The 21,609-nt window shown below is 44.5% G+C and overlaps 1 protein-coding gene across 2 annotated transcripts in view; it reads right to left on the bottom strand.

Annotated features, from left to right (window-relative positions):
- The window catches only part of EMB2729 (Alpha amylase family protein), a 52,513-nt gene extending 31,124 nt beyond the window's left edge, over window positions 1-21,389 (bottom strand). The window contains exons 1-7 of one of the 2 annotated variants that reach the window (XM_086773904.1): window positions 20,860-21,389; window positions 20,121-20,192; window positions 5,242-5,306; window positions 3,552-4,238; window positions 3,066-3,238; window positions 2,729-2,818; window positions 2,549-2,624 (exon numbers count right to left, since the gene is read on the bottom strand). In XM_086773904.1, the coding sequence (XP_086630030.1) occupies window positions 2,549-2,624; window positions 2,729-2,818; window positions 3,066-3,238; window positions 3,552-4,238; window positions 5,242-5,306; window positions 20,121-20,192; window positions 20,860-21,239 (1,543 nt within the window). In that variant the 5' untranslated portion in view covers window positions 21,240-21,389. The remainder of the gene's footprint in view (window positions 1-2,548; window positions 2,625-2,728; window positions 2,819-3,065; window positions 3,239-3,551; window positions 4,239-5,241; window positions 5,307-20,120; window positions 20,193-20,859) is intronic. The other variant, XM_086773903.1, reaches the window with a different exon arrangement.
- Between the last annotated feature and the right edge of the window lie 220 nt (window positions 21,390-21,609).

Consider the following 21,609-nt stretch of genomic DNA (forward strand, 5'->3'; position numbering starts at 1 on the left):
CACCCTAGCCAAATTTGCACTCTGTGCTCCATAATCCTAGCTCTAATGATCTTTTTCTTGGCTGCCCCTTCTGGATTATCCCTGAGAATGTACATGGGCAAGCATGCACATGACACGAAGAATAAGACTATGGATTGCAGATGATCGGAGAGTGTTATGTTGATGATCGGAGAGAGTGTTATGTTGTTGATTAGGTCTATATGTTTTGGGTAAGCAGTTATGCTTTGCTAGATGTCAGGTGAAGCTTCTTTGCTTCGCAGAGATGGTGGATCTTAGCGCGCGCACATATATTTTGTAGAGATCCAGATTTAGACCAAATTTTGTTGATATTTTATCAGTAGGTTTCTAGAGTAGATTTATTCTCCCAAGAAGATTCAATTTGTATGCCAAAAGAGGTTACTAACAACCTTAGAAAATCGTTCGGAAGACTTGCAAGCTAAGGAGTAATGGATTGTAAGATGTATATGGGGTATGTTCTAGTGGTCTGGGACACTAGGATGTATCACATGTGCAGGTTCACAAAGTTCAGCCGAGGCAGATGTTTTAGCTCTTGGTGAGATAGTTATCCAAAAACTCAGGATTATTGGATGCCTAGTTCATGGGATGATATGAAAGATGTCCAGTTCATTTGCCACACCTTTGACGTGGCAGATGTACGGTTTACAGGCCATGCTTCTGACGAGGCAAATGTCCAGGTCATCACCTTTTATGGCTGTTATCCAAAGTTGTGTAGCGAATTAACTGGTCGAATTATACTAGTTCGAACCAGTTCCAATAGAGAGTGTTGATGTTGGCAGATTACGCTTGCATTTTGATTACCTTGACTTAGTAGGCTGAGTTGGGACTTGAAGTTTCTAGATGATTCAGGCACTTAGAGTTCGATTGAGATAGGTTCCTACTCATGATGATTGTTCACCATCTGTCATGTAGCACAGAGGATATATCAGTTCTAGTGGAACATTGCACATATTCAGCACTGAGAGATCATTTGATTAGTCAGGATCTGCCTATGATAATATTGAATAGGTTATGTTTGGTATGGGTGTCAACCCAAGTTTCCCTTGAGAAATAGAACTTAAAAATGGAGTTCTAGTGTAGCCCTAGAAAGAATTGACTTGCTATACAACCAATTCCACAGTTCTGCATTTGGCGGAGGATATGGTACAGTAGGAGAGTTATATCATGGGTGTTCTGGCTTGGACATGGTCTTGATAGAAACTCTTTCAAAGGTCATTTATGACGAGAGTGTTCAAATATCTAATAGTTGTGGTTCTCAAAGAGGAAAGGTATTTTTATCCCCTAGGTACGAGGAATTACCCAATCCTGATTGGATAGGTAATTTGATTGGCTACAACAAATGTCTCTATGATGTCAAATTTCTCGATTCCTCGGGAGTTGGATTGAGGGATTATTGTGTTCCTCATGACTCTGGATCGAGTCAGTCTGTTTTTTGTTCCACTAACATAGTTGTAATACCAATGGCTACATAATTAGTCAGTTCCTAAAGCAAAGCTATGAGTGGAAAGTACATGAATGGTGAACTAGATCGTGGAGTCAATTGTCGCACGCAGCCTGAGTTTCCCCTATTTATTTCCAAGACTAGGAATGTCTTTGACTTGGGAGACAGTTGCTAGTTTACAGCATAGGTTTCTTAGACATATTTTGTTTCCAAGAGTGGAAACATCTGAGGAGGGGAAGTATGTTACATACCTAGTGCTAATCCTCAAAAATTAGTGGCCTAATCCGACAAGGTTAGGGGAGCCCTAGGATTAGAAGAAAATGGGCTAATACGGGCGGCTAAGGTTATTATTAATAAATCCATGTGTACTGCTATTTATAACAGTTTGGTTATTTATAGCAGCATGGGCACTATATAAGTGAGACATGGGTTATTGTTGTCTTAACCTCACTATTGATCTTCGACCAAGACTCCCGCTACATGTGTGGCAAGGCATAGATCAGCATGCCAAAGGACTAGTATGGATCTATGGGAGTCAGACCTTAGCCCCTATCTCGGGGGTGGTTCAAAGCATAGAACCTACGGTTGGGAGGTGAGCTAGCATGCAGCCCTCTTCGGGGTGGAAGAAACTGCAGCTGCCAGACAAAAGAGAGAACCCGGATGTGGTACCAAAGACGCCAGGGGCTATCGGCTAGGCTGTGGACAAAACACTGGCGTGCAGCAGCTGAATCCCCCCTTAGGCGACACAGGTCCAGGACTTCAGATTACACTCGAGCCTGTAGCCAATCATTCCTGTCCTTTGCTATACTTCCTCAAAATCTATGCACACTATCAACCATCACCACCAATCCTTCGTTATGTACTATTTTCACTTCATCCAAGACCTGGATTCTCTTTTTGATTATATACTTTAATCCCCTTGCCATATATGTTTTAAGATCCTACCTACCACCTTATACAATCTATCCAGCAGTCCAGTCTCTACTCAAAACAAAGAAATTGTACGGTGCAAAATCGAATAAGTTTTCCACATAAAGAATTCAAATCACATGTTTTAGGCACTCAAGATCATTGTGAAATCAGAATCACCGTGTGCTGTGTCAATTAGCCGTTTAAAATCTTCTGGTTTGCCAAACCGACTGCTTATAGCAAACATGCATGTCACCTGCAACAGCCGCAATACAAGGATATGGTTGGTCAAAAACTTGAATTGCAAAAGAGTGCCTGATCCTAGATTAGTGGAGAGAGAGGACAAAAAAGGAGTGCAACCTTATAGCCCGCACTTGAATAGTCAGTATGCTCCTGCACACCAAACAATTGAATGACATTGTATCCAGCGTTCTTTACGTATGGGAGAACCTGCAGGTTCATCAGAATGCGGTCATAAAACGAGCTAATAATCGGACCCTGACACTACGAAGAATTTCTCCAGGTATATGAGGCTGGTTATTATGGATGGCCAGTCTTGCCCATCCAACCCCCTGCCCATGAGACAGCTGGGGATATCTGTAACCAGCCTGAATATTTGACGATTCTTACAGGTCTTTGAAGACTACCACAAACAATCACAAAACTGGCTAAGGAATGCCTAAAGCCAATAGCTTACATTGTCAGTAAATTCATTATATGTTGATATGCGTGCATCTGATCCACTTATCCCGACATGACACTCATAGATACGCAGTGATCTAGGCCTTGCTGGACTCTTGTTTCGCCACTGAAAAATCTCACGCGGAGGCGGCTCCCAATATATAGAGCTTGAGCGATTCCCATCTGGGTCTGCAATACGCCATTGAAATCCAATCAAAACTATCTTTAGGGACCGCTTTCAGTACTAGTTACATTTCACAATTCACCAAGAGAGTACAGATGGCTTCTTCCTTCATTCCCCAGCCTTGATTTGCTCTAACCTTCCCATCAATAAAGAGTTTTCTAGATCAAATCCCCCCTTTCCCAGTGCTTGCCGAATAGCCAATTACTTTCTCAGGCTTAAACCCCCTTCTGAACCACCTCAAGCACAGCCTAGCCCTCTAGGCTCCCTACATATGCAACCACCCTTGGGAATCCCATAAGTAGATGCCATGTAAAACACCTGGCAAGATGTAAGTGGACCATGCCGAAACCCGCTCTACTGGCCCTTCCTTTGTATGAAGATAAACCCTGTATCTGCTACCATGTGGTATACCCGGAATGTACTTTTTCTGCCATGCTTTTCGACCTTTGCACAAGTACTTCCAATACGGGAGAGGCGGTTTTTTTGCAAAGACCCGTTTCCTCCAAACAGGGTCATCAACAAACTCAAGGTGTTCAGGATTGCTCCCATCATCGATGACATCTATTGGTGGGAGATCATTCTTTCCATAAGTTGCTTTCAATTCTTCAACTCTTGCCCTTGCTTTTTCTACAATTTCCGGTATATCATCCTCCTCTTTGTTCTCATCAATATTCAAGGAATCAAAATCTCCAAAGAATACTTTAAAGAGTTCCTCCGCCAGTTTCTCAGGCCGGTCACCCATGAATTCATCTTCACCAGGTTCCCAGTACTCATCTTCGACTCTCTTCAAAAGAGCCTCGATGTCGGGATTTTCATCTCCAAGGTCATAGTCATCCACATAATTGTAATCTTGGTAGAATTCATCCTCTTCCTGCCCTTCACGTAGCTTATCATCAACAAATATACGCCGGTATCCAAAGTCGTCATGTTGTAGCTCACGGTCTGCAAAATTTTTCCGGTGCTGCCAGCTGTTGAAATCACCAACAATAGAGCAGAACTGTGCACCTGCATACAAAGCATTGAAGTGTCAGGTACACGTCAAAAAACTAGCCTCTCTATAGATAATAAGTCACGTACTTGTTTTCAAAAACCTGGCAAACCAACTGCCATTCCCAGATGTCAGTGTCTTGGGGAGGCAAGGTAAGATGACAGCCTACAGGTGATAAACATGTCAACATTCTGTGCATTACAGTCTTGAGGATGCACCTTTGATGGAGCTAGGCAAGACAATAGACCACATACATCAGCATTCTGTGCAGACATTGACAGGCAGAGGGGATCATCACACATCACCAGGACATAAGATTAATGATAATGGTAACAGGCAGGTCCTGTATCTTGTAGCATCACTCTTACTTCATAGAGTTTCTTTGCTTGAGAAATAGCAAGCTTAATCTGAAGAAAACATTAAAGACTCCCATCACAATTGCTGGAAAAAGCATGTTATTAAGATCACGCATAGGGCAATCCTCCAAACGAAAAAATACGGATGGATACACTGCCGTGTGACAGGAGATGTGGATTCAACTTTTTCCTGCAGGCTGATTCCACGGTCCAATCTCTGATGGAGAAGGATTTCTTGTAGCATCACTCCTACTTGATATAGGTTTCTTTGCTTGAGAAATGCAAGATTAATCTGAAAAAGGTATTGAAGGTTCACAATGTAATTGCTAGAAAAAATGTGTTACTGAGATCAAGCATATGGCAACTTCCAAACACCAAAACATGGATGGATATACTGCCGTGTGGTTATGTCCCTACAGCATAATTGTCAAAACTAACAATGGTAAATGAAAACAGCCTGCATGTGAGAGCCAGAAACCGCAAAGTAATGGGACCAAAACAGAGGGAAAATGGTATGTGGAATGGCTATCAGACAATGCTGCCCACAAGGAAGCATGAGTTCAGGCCCTCAGACATAAACTATATACTGTATATCCCACAACTTTGTTATAAAAAAAATTGTCTTTGAGTTCGACACTCAATCATCTGTATGGAATGATCGTACCAGGAGCCCATTCCATAAGTTCAACCCCATGTTGGATATGCCGATGCAAACCCATGAATTGATAGCTGCAAAACCAGGTCAAACATACACACATCAACATTGCAAATGTAGAAACAACACGTTGCCTTTATCTTCACGACATTGTGTAATGAAAATTGTCCTACTTTAATTAGTGTAATCTAAAAGGTTATCCAAGATGATTGGCCTGATTTTTATGTTCTCATCTACAACCCAAAAAACTTTCATACCACATGTATGGATCTAAGTACAGCCCTTCCAAGTACCCAAATCGAAAAAGCCTGGACCATTTAGAACCAATTTCATGGTCAAATCCCTAATACTTCAAGTCAATTAACACATAATTAGGGGCTTTTTGAAGTTTATCGCCATGACTTATAACTAGGCTAATGTTTCCATCTAGATATGGAGATATAGACAGCCATAATTTGACACTATTCAAAAAAATCTCGTAAAGATTAACCCAATGTCCTGCAATATCATTGAGGAAGGTCCTCCTTAATTCTTAACCTGGTCACAATAACACATGACATGTTATTCTTCATGAGTCAAGCTAATAAACCTAAGTTTAATATGTGTTTATCAAAAGGATGTCACTAGAAGTGTCAAAAACCATCATGCATGAATATTAAAACCAAATGTTTGACCTTTGCACCAATACTTTGTATGGAGAACCATGAGATGGCAATAAACTAGTTCCCTTACCCCAGGACAGTATTAAATTTTCATGTACCTTGTTATGCATGAAAAAGCAATGATATTCTTTTTTAAAGCTGGATACTCGTATCAAACGAGAATGACATGTATTGAAACTTTCTTGTGCATGCAATAATAGCCACAACAAATTACCTTGTTGGTAAGACATAATGCAATTGGCTAGCCGAGAGGAACTTCATGAAATCAGCTCATGGTGTCGGCTACGCATGTTGTTATGGTGGTTAGAGACCGGCCGAACACAGTTCTTATAGCAGTGTAAACCGGTTATTGGGCTATATAGTTGCAATTGTGGCTCATTTTTGGGGGAGTTCATGTGTGGAACTCTACCTTGGGAGAGGAGATGTCACATGCACCTTGCACTATGGTGCTATGTGACACACCAGCTCAGCATTTAATGTAACGTTACACATCATTAATACTCTTTTTTAAGGATTATTTGTTATATGTCGTGGCCCCATTGTGAGCCCCGGTCTAGGACACGTCAAGCACGAGCTACGTATGTCGATCTCTCGGCCCTAGATGTCAAGGTTAGTCCCATGTAGAAGTCATCTAAGGCTAGGCATGTCAAACTCAATCCAATATGCATTGCCGAAGCATATGAAAGCATATAAGCATCTGTTAGTATTCATCTCCTGTCTCTACCATACTATACCATAGGGAGTGAGGGCGTGTGATGTGGGTGTGCCCGCCCTCAGGAGTCGTCCCCGATTTTGATCATTTTTCCCAATTCTGTAGTTGTGGAGGGCTGTTTTTTCTCTCTAGTCGGACAGTAGGAGTCGGCTGGCCAGGAGGGGCCCGACTAGGGGCTGGCCAACCTGGTCGTGGGGCCCATATCGGGGGCTGTCAGCCCTGTTTATACAGGCCGACTGGCTGCCCAAGCCCATACATAGATGGGCACCTTGTTAGCACATTCATCCTCAGTTTCTGCTCATATTTGGTGTCCCTTTTGGTCCCTTTTCATGGCCCTTGATTGTGGGCTGGCCACCCCTTTTTAGTATATTTTTCTGGGATTTTTCCCATGTCGGGTGCATTTTTCCCAGTCGGGCAGCTTCACCATGTCCAGTCGGCCAGGTGATCTTGTGCAGTCAACCAGCCCCTCTTACCTATAAATAGGTGGGCTAGCCTCTCACTTTTCTCATAGTCTAGTCTTTCCTTTTGCTCCCTCACTTATGAGACTCTTCGTATCTCTTGCTTGGGACTGTATCATTTCAGTATATTCAGCATAGTTGCTCCATATCTCTCTCTCTCTTGCACTCTCTGCTCAGCACACTCTAGTGTTTATTTGCTTCCACTCTGTGCACTCATTCATGGTATCATCGCTCCTGGTTCAGCATTCTCTCTGCTGCCCCAGATTGTGCCCTATCTACTGCCCCTTCACCTCTGCTTTTCTCAGATTTGTAGCCCTCTGGTTGTTGCGTTTTCTGGACAGTTGCTGCTGATCGCTTTCCCTTCACTTGGGCTTCATCGCTTTCAGCCTGAAGGTACTTTTTTCATCAGCGTTTTTCTTTACTAGGAGTGTGGAACTAGTCGGCCTGTATTTTCAGGTCTACATCCCCTTTTTCGCTGCGTTTTCCTCTCCAGTGGACATTCCCTATTGCAGAGGGGGTCTTGTGGTGATTCTGGCTTTGGTGGCAAGCTTGGTACCTGTGGTGGACACTCCTTCCGAGATTGTGCATTTTTCTGAGATTCAGCCCAAGCTCTTGTGATGGCTGCCCCGACTACACTTCATATATTCTCTGAGTCTGCAAAGTTGGATTGTTCCAACTACACTTTGTGGAAGGTGAAGGTGAAGGTGAAGGTGAAGGTGAAATCAGCCTTGCGTGGCGTGGATCTCTGGGATCTCTGGGATTGGCTTGTTACACCTACCAATGCCACTCCTCCCACTCTTGCTTCCGGTGGTGTGACTCAAGCACAGATTGATATTTGGCAAGCAAATGATCGTCATGTTTTCTCCTTTCTGATGTTGAATTGTCAGGATCCTGTTCTCTCTCATGTCCGTACAATAGACGCTACACATGAAGTTTGGAAGGCATTTGCAGATCTTTACGAGATTAAGTCTCCGGGACGGATTTTGGCTTTGGAAAAGCAGCTTATGAACTTGTCAATTTCCACCTTTCCATCTTTACCTGCATTCATCTCGAAGATGAAAGATCTCCAGGATGAGCTTGCTGTTTGTGGCAAGGATATCTCTACAGATGATATGGCTATTCGGCTTCTCTCCAAGCTTCCAGAGAGGTTTGATGCTTATTTTCAGACTCTTGTTTCTTCTCCTCATCTTGTTCCAGTTACTTGGGAGGAAGTTCTCCCCTCCATTATGCAGATTGAGTCTCGCTTTGAGGAGCAGACTGGCACCTCTAGTGGTTCTGATGGAGCTTTGACTGCACGAGATAAAGGGAAGAATCAACAGAAGAAAGAGAAAGGGGGTTCTGACAAGAACTCCAAGGATAACTCCAAGGATAAAGACAAAGACAAAAGCACATCTTCTAAAAACAAGGACATTGAGTGTCATTATTGTGGCAAGAAGAGTCATAAATCGCCCCAATGTCACAAGAAGAAGCGAGATGAAGAAGCAAAGAACTCTTCCTCTACAGCGGTGTCTCAAACCAAGAAGGATGATGGTATTCTTCTATTAGCAGGTACTCGTTGTATAGTTGCTCTTGTGACTTCTCGATCTCGGTCACGGATTGTGGATAGCGGTGCTACTGCTAACATGACATCCCATCGAGATTGGTTTGAGGACTTCACTACCAGGACAAGCGAGATCACTTTGGGTGATTCTTCTTCCATGCCAGTGCATGGACATGGCACCATCCCCATCTTCCGCTCCTCTGGACAAGAGGTACTGCTCTGACGTTTTGTACATTCCAAATTTGGCATTTAACCTTTTGTCAGTGAGTGCTCTTACAGCTCACGGTGCGGAGGTGATCTTCTCTCATTATGAGATTACCATTCGTGATAAGGAGCAAGGTTGAAGGCGTCAGAGGCGTTTGGTACGAGGCGGGTATGGTACGCGCCTCAAAAGACTCGTATTTTTTAGAGACGTTAGAGGCGTGTTAGAGGCATCTATTATATAATATATATATATATATGTGTGTGTGTGTGTGTGTGTGATAGGAGGATCCTGATGGAGAAAAGTAACATAGAGCTATGTATATAACCCTGTCCTGTGAGAGCTGTAAGCTGATCCACATGTATCTGGCCTCTCGATCCTGTGCTACCACTCTCAGTCTCCCCTGTAGCTCCCGTCTGAATAGGACTGCTACTCCCCCCGACCCTCTCGAGGTACCCTGGCGTGCGGTCCTCCTGTATGCTGACTCCCACTGGAATCCCTCTACTCGAGGTAGCCCTCTCTCTGGGCTCTGATGTGTCTCTGTCAGAAGTATGATGTCTCTCCCCACCATAACATGCTCCAGTCCTCCAGGCTGCACCCATAGTGAACCATTACAGTTCCATACTGCCATGTGTATCTCTGTCAGTTGCCTGGTCTGTGTCCCATAGGCCCCAAACCGCTAATCCATGGGCCGGCCATCAATGATGACCCGACCATCTCGATAGAAGGCCTTCTTGCCTTCTCTCCTAGCGTGTAAGACTCGTGTCATGCAAGTTCTCCTATGCTCAAGCTGCATCCTCGTGAGATCATCCAAGAAAATAGGAGCTCCCTCTAAACCTCGTAGTATGACCCTCTTCCTCATGAAGGTGACCCTCTCCGTCTCTCCTGCAAACTGTAGGATGAGGGCTCGCTTGCGTGTTGAGTCTTTCCCGGCTCTCCATGCTTTGGTGAAGGGGAGAGGGTGCTCTTCCTTGTAGCCGAGCTTCATGCATAGAAGCTGTCCATCTTTCTCGAGAGTGGAGTCGGGTGTCTCGGCTATACCTGTGACTCGAATGTTGAGGCGGCGGGCATGCCTCATCTTCTCCTCCTCAATGGTGGTGTGAATGATTTGGTGTTCTTCCCTTTGAGTCTCCTCCCTCACTTCTTTACGGATGTTCTTCTTCACCACCTCAACCCATCCTGACTGCTTGGCTTCGAGCTTTCCCTCCATGTCCTTTGTGATCTCCTTGGAGATCTCTTCTTTGATGGCCATGAGAGTGTTGTCATTGATCTCCCCTTCTTCCTTCTCAGCATTCTTGTGTGTGAAAGAAAGAAAGCTGTATTAAACGTCTGCAAAAGGCCAAAATGACCTATGAGACCAAAATAGTTCATCCTCGTCATCTGGATATATCATCAAGATTCAAGGGTACAAAGTAAAATGAAATGAACCGGTAGAGTATAGAGAAAGCTCCAGAAGTGGGTATAAAAAACATCATCATCCAGTGTGTTTGAACTTTGAAATTTGAACTTTGGGTCTTGAGAAAGGCTTAAGGGAGGGAGGGAGAGAATGAGGGAGAGAAAGTGTGTGTGAGAGGGGCTGCCTTGGGCCCTTAAAGCCCCCATCTAAAGACTCAAACCAACAAAATAATAATAATAATTTTTTATTTTTTTAGTTTTTTTTGTGGGCGCCTCGATCAGGCAGTCGTACGCCTCGAACGCCTCAAACTGTTAGAGGCACACCTCGTAACAACTATGATAAGGAGACTGGTAGCATCTTGGCTCAGGGAGTCCAAGATAGTGGTCTGTACAAGTTGACCGCTTTGCTTTCTTTTGGTTCTTCGTCTGCTCTTTGGCATGCTCGGTTTGGCCATTTGAGCTATCAGCTTCTACAGCGAGCTTCGAAGGATGGGTTGGTTAAGGGTTTACCGACCATCAAGGCTCCATCTTCTGTTTGTTCCTCTTGTTTACAAGAGAAGCAACACCGAGCCGCCTTTCCGAAGGAGGCAACACACAGATCTTCGACATCACTTGCTCTTGTTCATGCAAACTTATGTGGTCCTATGAGTACCACTGACCACATCTTTGAGTAAGGCGTTGTACATACTCGTGATGGTTGATGACTTCTCCAGATATACTTGGGTCTTCTTTCTGAAGTCAAGGATGAGGCTTTTCAGCACTTTTGTGATTGGAGAGTTGAGGTGGAAAAAGAGACCGGTTCCTCCGTCAAGGCTCTCAAGACTGACAGAGGGGGTGAGTTTACATCCCAGGAGTTTCAGCATTATTGCAGGGCTCATGGCATTCGAAGACTGCGTACTACAGCATATACTCCATCACAGAATGGAGTTGCAGAGAGGAAGAATAGGACCATTATGGAGATGGCCCGTGCTATGCTTGAGCATTCTTCATTACCTCAACGTTTCTCGGCTGAGGCGACTTCTACTGCTGTCTACATTCAAAACAGGTCTCCTACTACTGCTCTTCCAGATAAAACTCCATATGAGGCTTTCCATGGTGAGAAGCCCTCTGTTGTTCATTTCTGGGTATTTGGTTGTTCGGCGTATGTACATGTGCCTAAGGAGCATCGCTCCAAGTTGGACTCGAAGTCTCAGCGCATGACTTTTCTCGGATACAGCACTGTGTCCAAGGCATATCGTCTATATGATCAGCAGGCCGGCAAAGTTGTTATGAGCTGTGATGTGGTGTTTGACGAGACTCCTACATCTTCAGAGGAGGGTGGTGAGCTTCTTCTTCCTCCGCCTCCTCCCTCTGCTTCTGTTACACCTCCAGCTACATCAAATGATGATGACTCTGCTCCTCCTCCAGCGAGTTCGAGCAGATCTGTGCCTGGATGGTATTTTCAGACAGTTCGTGATTCTGGGTTACGTGAGCTTCCTTCTGCTCCTCCGCTTGGTTCTCTTAGGCGATCTTCCAGAGTTTCAGGGAAACAACTCCATGAGGGCAACATGTTTGTTAACTATGCTCTTATGTCCTCTATCATTCATGGTCCTTCTGATCTCACTTTTGTGGATGAGGCTCTTTCACATGAGCCTTGGCGTCGTGTTATGCAGGCAGAGCTGGATGCTATTGAACGGAATGGCACTTGGATTTTGGTGCCTAGGCCACTGCATCCTGAGGTGATTGGTGTGCGACGAATCTTCAAATAGAAGTTCCGAGCTGATGGCAGCTTGGACAAGCACAAGGCGACGTTGGTTGCCAAGGGTTATGCTCGGCGCCCTGGAGTTGACTTCGATGAGACCTTCGCTCCGACAGCCTGGATGACTACCATTCGCACCGTTCTTGCTCTTGCAGGACATCATAGATAACCCGTATTCCAGATGGACGTCGAGTCGGCTTTCTTGAATGGAAAGCTTACACAGGAGGTTTATGTTGATCAGCCGCCGGAATTTGTTGTTCCAAGCAAACAGGATCAGGTGTACCGACTGAAGAAAGCTTTATATGGTCTGAAGCAAGCTCCACGGGCTTGGTACCAACGGATTGATGAGTTCTTTCTGAAGCTCAGCCTGCATCATTCTCATGCAGATTCGAACCTTTATATCCTCCTTGAGAGGGGGGTTGATTGTTATCATTGTGGTCTATGTTGATGACCTCATCTTTACAGGTTCTTATTCTTTGAGGATCCATTCAGTCATGGATGCTTTGGAGATAGAGTTTGAGATGACGGATCTTGGCCTTTTGCATTATTTTCTTGGCTTTGAGATTTGGCAGACCCCTAAGGGCATTTTCTTCTCTCAGTAGAAGTACACACGGGAGATACTTGACAGATTTCATATGACTGGATGCAAACCAGTATCTTCTCCTATGGATACTAGTGAGAAGCCTTCTCTTCTTGATGCTTCTCCAGGGATTGATCAGGGACAGTATCGGGTTCTCATCGGTTGTTTGGTTTGGTTGTCCTACTCCCGATTGGACATGTGTTTCGCAGTCAGCTTATTGAGTTCTTTCTCATCCAAACCCCGTCAGCAACATTGGCGGTGTGCTCTCAGAGTTCTTCGATACTTGCATGGCACTCTGGACTTTGGCATCTTCTATGGCCAAGGATGCACTCTTCTTGGAAGGTCTAATTCAGATTGGACTAGAGATCCAAATACTCGACGTTCAACCACCGGTTGGGTTTTTTCACTTGGGTTTGGAGCCATTTCATGGAGCAATAAAAAGCAGCCTACTATGGCGCTTTCCTCTACAAAGGCGGAGTATCGTCCAGTTTGTTATGCTGCATGTCGTTAGCATTATTCATCTCTTGGTAGTGTGCCCAAGTTGAGTATCAGGGGTGCCCAGATTTATCCCAGGCAACACCATATTTTTCCCTCTGGTCAGGGCCCTTGGTTGTAGGGTTGGCCATCCATACTCACATGTTTATTATTTTCTAGTCATGGGTCCTTTTTTTTAGAGCAAGTCGGCCAGCTCCAATAAGGGCTATATAAGGCCAGGCTCTTACTCATTTGTAGAAACCTTGACAGGGGCTTCTAGGCCCGGGTCCTCCCTCACGGGAGTAGCTCATCATGCCCTCACTTACGGGACCACCCCTTGCACAGGGCTGTTTGTATCATTGCTTCTTCATCATTATGCAGATTCGTTTTCTTTCTCTCTGTGCCTGTGTCTCACACATTCCGCTGCGCACTTTTGACATGGTATCAAGGCACCGGGTTGAGAGTCGAGACTCTCCTACAGAAGGTGTTCTGGCGTTTTTTCTGAGAGAAGGATTTTTGCGTTTTTTGATACTGCTGGTTGCAGAGGAGGAGGGAGCGTGGGGCGGCTGGAGGAGGTACAGGGCAGCCCCTACTGGCTGCGTTTTCTGCAGGTCTGGGGCGGCCAGAGTAGGTACCCTATTGGCTGCGTTTTCTGCCCTTGTGAGCAGGTGAAGGGCAGCCAGCATGGCTGCGTTTTTTCTCTGAAGGTGGGTAGCCTGGCTGTGTTTTTCTCCAGAGGAGGTGCTGCAGCATGGCTGCGGTTTTTTCCAAAGGAGGTGTTGGGCAGCACAGCAGCGTTTTTCTCCAGAGGAGGTGCTGGGCAGCCTGGCTGCATTTTTTCTCCAGAGGAGGTGCTGAAGGTGCTGTGTTTTCCTCTTCCCTCTCTTCTTCTTGGTACACGTGCTGCCGGCTGGTTACAGCAGCGGTTTTTGCATTATCTCATCTGCGTTTTTGGAGGCAGTGGAGGCAGGTGTTCTTTTCCAAGAATGGCGCCTTCCCACATGGCCTTGAGCCCTTGCTCGGCCAATCTTTGCTTTGTCAGAGTTTTCAGACTCATGGGTGCACACTTGGATCCACATCCTCGAGGTGTGTGTGGAAGACAGTTAGTCCTTTCTCAATAGCAGAGGGGGTCTATGAGTTTGTGCCAGTTCAGCATAGTTTTGATGGTGTACAGGTGTTTACTTTAGGTTCTCACGGTGTTCACCTTGAGAGGGGGATGTGGTTACTTGGCAAGGTGAGCCACTCCTATTCCCCAGGCAGATGGCCTTCTGGATTACAGGGTACAGGCACAGGAGTCTTCATCCCTTGGATGAGCATTGATTTGGGAGCTTGGTGTACAGGTTGATATCGGCATTCATGCAGAGGCAGGCTAGGTCATTTGGTGACAAGAGCTATTGTCGAGGTTCACAGGTACTTGCTCAGTTGTAGGATGGGAACAGGATGCATGGCAGGTGTACAGGTAGGTACCAATGGAGCAGGAGTTTGGAGCAAATGATTGACTTCAGATTGTGCTTTGGGATGATGAGTTGTGGACGGTTGGTTCCACATGGACACGTGACTGGTTGGTTAGGAGCTTGCCAGTTGGGGCTGTCAAGTTTTGGCAGGAGAGCTTTCTTGAGCTCAGTGCCATAGTTAACACCAAAGAGCTCAGGGGGTGTTGCCATGTGATTGGGTGACTCATAGGGGTGTGTGAGTAGTAGTCCCATCACACGATGGCGAGTTATGGATACAGGTTTTAAAGATCAGGTGCCGGCAAGATTGTCAGCTACAGTGCTGGAGGTATGTTTCTTCCACTTGGAGTGTTAGCAAGACAAAGAGGCATTCTTGGACCGAAGATACATGGAGATCCAAAAACCTAGTATCTAGAGATTGGTGCTCAACAAGCTCAGAGATGGAGGCTTGAGTACCAAGGCTGATGTAGACATTGTGGGCCCATCTTCATTAATAAAGAAATGTCCCTGTAATAGATGAATTTATGAGTTTTTATGGTGTAAAAATCAGTGATTTTATTAAACGAGACATTTCCACTTAGAATCTTCAAATTCCGAGTCCAAATTTGAAAGCTGCGCACGATTTTACCCTAATATAGAATTTTAAAGCATCCAAAACGGACACCAAATCAAGCTTATACACGAATTTCAGTTATTTTTAATTTAAAAACGACGACCTTTAAACCTTAATAAATGCACGACCGGGCGTCCGATTGATGGACGGTCTGCACCCCAACGACCAAGGGAACCTCCCAGACATTTTCACCGAAAAAAAAAAGACATGTGAGAGCTTATGACCGTAGTAATCACAACCTTAGTCTAACTAAACTGCACTTAATGATGTTCAAGAGATAGACAAATAGGTGTCAATGCAATGCAGCTACATTATATGAAAGAATGCGGTTACAATGAGATCCAAATGGATCTGTACTGCTGAATATGCTGCCTATATGCTGAATATGCGGGATGAACTGCTGTCCACTCTTTCCCTTGTCTCCTGGGAAGGAAACACTGAAGGGAGGCTTTGGAACAGATGCTGAATGCTGATGGGATGATGAAACGCAGACCTGATGACTGAACTGAGCTAAATGTTGCTGCGTTTGCTGAAGATGATGCTGATGGAGATGCGTTTGCTGATTACGAATGCTGAGGATGATGCGTTAATCTATCTGCTGAGATGAGGGGCTCAAACGCTGATGATCCAGATGAGGATGCGCTTCACTGATGAGCCCTGGAATGCTGAATGGAGAGGCGCCTGAATATATAAGGGTGAGAGGGCTGGTCGGCCAGATGGGTTGCAGTCGGCCAGTACATATCTCCCATAAAATACTAATAAAACCAGTCGGCTGCCTCATAAATGCCTATAAAATTGCATAAATGCCTGAATAATGCCTGATAAAATCCTGATGATGCTAATGATGCTAGAATGATGCCATGTCACTGTACACCTGACTGGTGTGCACGTGACATTCCCCGCTGCTAAACTGTTGCTGGGTGGATACCTGGCAACCTTCGACTCCTCTGTGATCCTTCTCCTCCGAACCACTGCCCCCTTCTGTCTTCTGCTGGGACTGAGGTCGTCTGCAAGAGTGAAATCCTTTGAGCCAAGACTCTATGTACTGCGGGAACTGAATGGCAAATACCTGAGTCACCCCTGACCTGCCTGTGGAAACCTTTCACCTACCATCTCCGTCGTACCTGAAGCTCTGAACCTCCTGAGGCGATGTTGGAGCAAACTTCCGTCTTCTGTGGAAGAGAAACCCCCTGCTGCTGCCAGTTGAAGACCAAAACTTATGTGCTCCTTTGATGATGGATGTCCTTCTTCCCTGAGAGTTCATGGGTAACATGTATGCAGGACTGACTGCTAAGATGTCTGCTATGCAAGCCATGTGCAACCCTATATGCTGTGCAAGAATGCAGATGAATGGGTTACTGATGCAGACCTAAGGGAAAATCCCTAAGGGTGGCTTGCAAAATTTTGAGAACTGGGTTTAACTGTGCGGAAGCGATTAACATGATGTCTGACTGAATGACTGATGAACTGAACATGCTCTAATGCTGGTTACCCTGTAACGCTCTGATACCAATGTGACATGTGAGAGCTTATGACCGTAGTAATCACAACCTTAGTCTAACTAAACTGCACTTAATGATGTTCAAGAGATAGACAAATAGGTGTCAATGCAATGCAGCTATATTATATGAAAGAATGCGGTTACAATGAGATCCAAATGGATCTGTAATGCTGAATATGCTGCCAATATGCTGAATATGCGGGATGAACTGCTGTCCACTCTTTCCCTTGTTTCCTGGGAAGGAAACACTGAAGGGAGGCTTTGGAACAGATGCTGAATGCTGATGGGATGATGAAACGCAGACCTGATGGCTGAACTGAGCTGAATGTTGCTGCGTTTGCTGAAGATGATGCTGATGGAGATGCGTTTGCTGATTACGAATGCTGAGGATGATGCGTTAATCTATCTGCTGAGATGAGGGGCTGAAACGCTGATGATCCAGATGAGGATGCGCTTCACTGATGAGCCCTGGAATGCTGAATGGAGAGGCGCCTGAATATATAAGGGTGAGAGGGCTGGTCGGCCAGATGGGCTGCAGTCGGCCAGTACATATCTCCCATAAAATACTAATAAAACTAGTCAGCTGCCTCATAAATGCCTATAAAATTGCATAAATGCCTGAATAATGCCTGATAAAATCCTGATGATGCTAATGATGCTAGAATGATGCCATGTCACTGTACACCTGACTGGTGTGCACGTGACAGTCAGCTTGCAGCTTCTTGGCAGCCTGACAGGGGCGTCTTTTCTGGACAGCATACCTGTCCTTCTTGGCGGCACCTTCCAGGGTTCTCAAGCATTTTTTTTTTCAAGTCTAGACAGCAACATAGTTGCCCCAAACAGGCTGCGTTTTTGGCCTGTTTGCGCTTGCTTTCCCAAGCCCTGATCTTGGAGCTCTTTGGGCTCCCTTTTGCCTTACCTTCTGGTTATCTTGTGCCATCCCCCCCCCCTGCTTGTTCTCTGCAGCAGTTCTTGATCTAAGGCTTCAGCGTTTCCATATTCAGCCCGTTCTACACCCCCGTATACCTCTGCTTTTTCAGATTTGCAGCCATGGTTGCTGCGTTTTTCTGAACTGATCTTGCTGGTAGCTCTACCTTCACTTGGGCTTCCTCTACTAGACACGAATGTACCTTCTCCTCAGCGTTTTTCCTCATAGGAGGTGTGGACACTAGTTGACCTGAATTTTCAGGTTTGTAGCCCTTGTTTGGCTGCGTTTTCTTCTCCAGTGGACACAGATCACTTGCAGAGGGGGTTTCTTGTTTGGATTGTGGCTTTGGAGGCATTTTGGTACTTGAGGAGGATTCTGAATTTCAGATTTCAGTCAGCGTTTTGCTGATTTTGGAGCATCTATACCTATGTTTTGTTCGTGGCCTACACAGTTTCCCGGTTTCTACATGTTCCTTGCCTTCTGTTGGCAGTGGAGTGATATTTTTGCTGGATAGCAGTGTTTTGGCTGCATTTTGCTTCCCACAGAAGTTTTCTACACTCAAAGGGGGCCTTTCTCCAGCTACTTCACTTGAGGATGAGTTTCGGGAGCTGTTTTGTATCTGTGGAGACTTTCTTCTATGACAGGAGTTTACAGATTTTGGAGGAAAGCAGTGATCTTTTCAGAGATCCTGAGCAGAGTTTATTGTGTCCGAGCCTGTGTTCTTTGCAATGTTTACAGAACAAGGAGGGTGTTTTGCCCTTGCGGTGTGATCCTTTCACATGGATCCTTTATTTGTTGCTCATTCTTTCTCTCTCTCTCTCTCTCTTCTCTATCTTCTGAATGTGTTTTGCATCAAGCATGTTCCAGGATGTGTTTAGGACTGAAAGAAGACTCCCACATTGGTATCAGAGCTTCAGGCTGATTCTGAGATACTATTGCAGCCAATGTCCCACCCACCCTTGCTGCATCGTGCATGGATGAAACAATCACCCGTGTCTAGATCTTTTGGTGGTGTGGGAACCACGCAACATTGTCTCAACATTAGGCTCAGCAAGGCTAAAATCTGATTCAGTCCCAGATGAAGGTGCGCAGGTCCAAGGTACGGGAAAGTACACAAGTACGAGGCCCAAGGAAAGGAATACAAGACATGGAAGAAATTCCCAGGAGGTTGGTTGGTGGTGTTCCACAAGACCGAAAGGGAATGGCAAACCTATGAGTCAGGTGCCACTTGGGGCACACTAGGAAAGGCTTTCAGGCAACGGTTCCAAGGGAGGATGATCCTCCAAGGGGTGGAGTGAGAGTGCCAGACTCAATACTCAGGAAAAGAAGATCAAAGACGGTGTTCAGGGACAGGGTAGAAATGGAAAAGGAGACGGGAAGAAACAGATGCGCAGATCTTCATCAGAGTCAGAGTGGATTTGGAGACCGAATAGGTTTTCAGTGAAAAGGTTGCCATGGAAGGATGACACTGGAACTCTAGGAATAGACAATGGGATGATGACAGTCATATAGTTCAGAGCTTCCACATGTGACAGTTTCGGAAGTCGATCCTTTTCTCATCATTCAATAAAGCAAATACACCATCCTTGGTGGGGGCCCTGCAATGGGTATTTGGGACCCAATCAGGTGTACCATGTCTTTATTGGGATTCTCCTCTCTCTCTCTCTCTCTCTCTCTCTCTCTCTCTCTCTCTCTCTCTCTCTCTCTCTCTCTCTCTCTCTCTCTCTCTCTCTCTCTCTCTCTTGCTTCCGCTACATTGTGCAATCGTCGAGAAGCAAGGTGTAGAATATTCATTATCTTAAGTAAAATCCTATCTTTCCGCATGTCACATGCATGCATCCTACTTGGCATGGTGCCAAGTCTACATAAGTTGTCTGCCACCTGCGGCCAAACCCAATGTCTAACTGGGCCCTTTCGAGCATCGCTCAAGACAAACCAGCGGCTACTCATAAACGGGGCCTTACAAAGTAGTGCAATCCATTACCTGCACAATAACAATGGCTAGGGTGGAGTATTGATTTCCAACACCTACGTAGGTTGATTAACTAGGCTGTACTACCCCCCCCCCTTGCTGTGAGGGCTTACAATGCTTGCTAACCCCTAAAACTGTCTCATATTACCCTATACATGTCCTTAAGTCATGATGGCATGCTTCGACACCAATACCAAAGTCTAGGTATGATTGCAACCATGATAGCAGCAATTAACATGATAGCAGGGCATAGAAAGTGAGACCCAACCTTGAGGTAAAAGAATGAGAGGCTGAATTAATAAAATAAACCAAAATCTAGAAGCTCCTCTTATTACATGCTATAGAACGATGTACTTGTTTGCTCTCATTTTAAGAGAAAATAATTAAGATCATGATATTTGGCTCTCTTATTATCTTCTATTCTGTACTTAAGTCTTGCTATGGCACTTAGTCTTGTTTTATTGATCCCACACCTATACTCACCATGATTTGTAACTTACTCACATGATTATGGTCTTTACAAAGTGATCAAAACAAGTTCCCTAGAGTTGGACCCTCCTAGAAATGATATAGCATTTCTTTTTAGTTTGTAATTTATCACATCAAATGGAATGCCTTTCACTATGACTTAAAGACTAAATTGAAATTAGTCAAAAACATACGCAGAAGCAAGTTCGAGGAGGTTAAGATCGCGAGCTGCTATGGTTTCTCTCAACTCTTTCAAAGCTTTGTACCTAAATGTAGAAAACAGAACAACTAATATAAATGTTTGCATGTATATATCCTGTGCTAGCCAAATGACGACTTCTAGTGCAATCCATGGCTAGCTCAACCAGTTCATGTATGCATGCATAATTGTATTTGAAAATTTATTTAGCTTTAGGAGTTGTATATTCATAGTTATATTTTCATTTGCATTTATTTATATTTTTGTATTACACTATTTGTGTTTATCTTTATCTTTGTGTGTAAGTTTGTGTTTATTTTTACATCCTTTTGTGAGTAATTATATTTAAGTGACTAAATTTATATTTCTATATCACTAGTCATATTTAAAAGTCATGTATATTTATATATGTATGCTTACATTGATAAAAATCTAAATATATTTGTAGAAATATACATATTCAAGTTTACATTTACATTTACATAAAATTAAAACTTACAGGTATATTTACCATTATATTTATATTTATATTTACATTCATACTTTTATTTAAGCTTATATTAATGTTTGCTTATCAAGATAAGCAAATCTATAATTTATATTCAGTCATTACGATATTCAAATCTATATCTCTATTTATATTTATATTTTACATTTACATGTGCAATTATAATGTGGGGAAAGGATTAAATACTAATACTGTGCAATTATTATGTGGGGAAAGAATTAAATACCTGTTCCTAAGGAACTGGGCAAATGCTTTGGTGGAGAGCTCGGCTTCTTTGGTGGGTGCTGTGGAGGAGAGCTCAGCGTCAAGTATTCCTGTTGGATTGATTCTGGGTTCTCGCTTGCCGCCTGCTCTGGGCTTGGTCTTTCTGGCCTTTTCTGTTTGCTGAGGGGGAGCATTCATTGCAGAAACGCGGAGACAAAAGCCTTCCCTCCTGCTCCTCCTCCTCTTCTGCTTCTTTTTGGCCATGGCGCAGTGCAGGTTAAGAGGAGACAAAGCCTCCTGAGAAGAAAGAAGAAACCATGGAGTTCTCTTTCCGTGTGAAGAGAACCCACCACACGCTTGGATTGAGCTTTGCTGCGTGCAGTGGTAGTTGCAGTGAGCCATGTTTCATGAGCTTGTGTATGAACTTGGTTCAACTCTAGTATGCCTTATAGTTGCTTAATGGTTCCACACCATTGGGGTTAACCACCCAACTCTCAATGCCCTTTACACACTTGAGGTGGGCAATGAGCATGCCCCTCAGCCTCACAAAATGCAGATGGTAAAGCGCCTCTGTATGGTCTTCACACTAGGCTCACCACCAGGACACAGCATTAAACGCCTTGTGAACCTGATGGCGTGTGTCACATACACTGGGCAAAAATGGTGTCCACTTGTTCTCATAAAAAAAGGATCTTTATAGCTGTGACCCACGTTGATTTGCCCAACTTGTTTTTTCTTTTTGCTAGGAGTAATAGTGTCTCATGTAAGTGCT

The sequence above is a fragment of the Cibotium barometz genome, chromosome 34, assembly GCF_041138505.1.
Source record: "Cibotium barometz isolate CiBa-2024 chromosome 34, ASM4113850v1, whole genome shotgun sequence".
Taxonomy (NCBI): domain Eukaryota; kingdom Viridiplantae; phylum Streptophyta; class Polypodiopsida; order Cyatheales; family Cibotiaceae; genus Cibotium; species Cibotium barometz.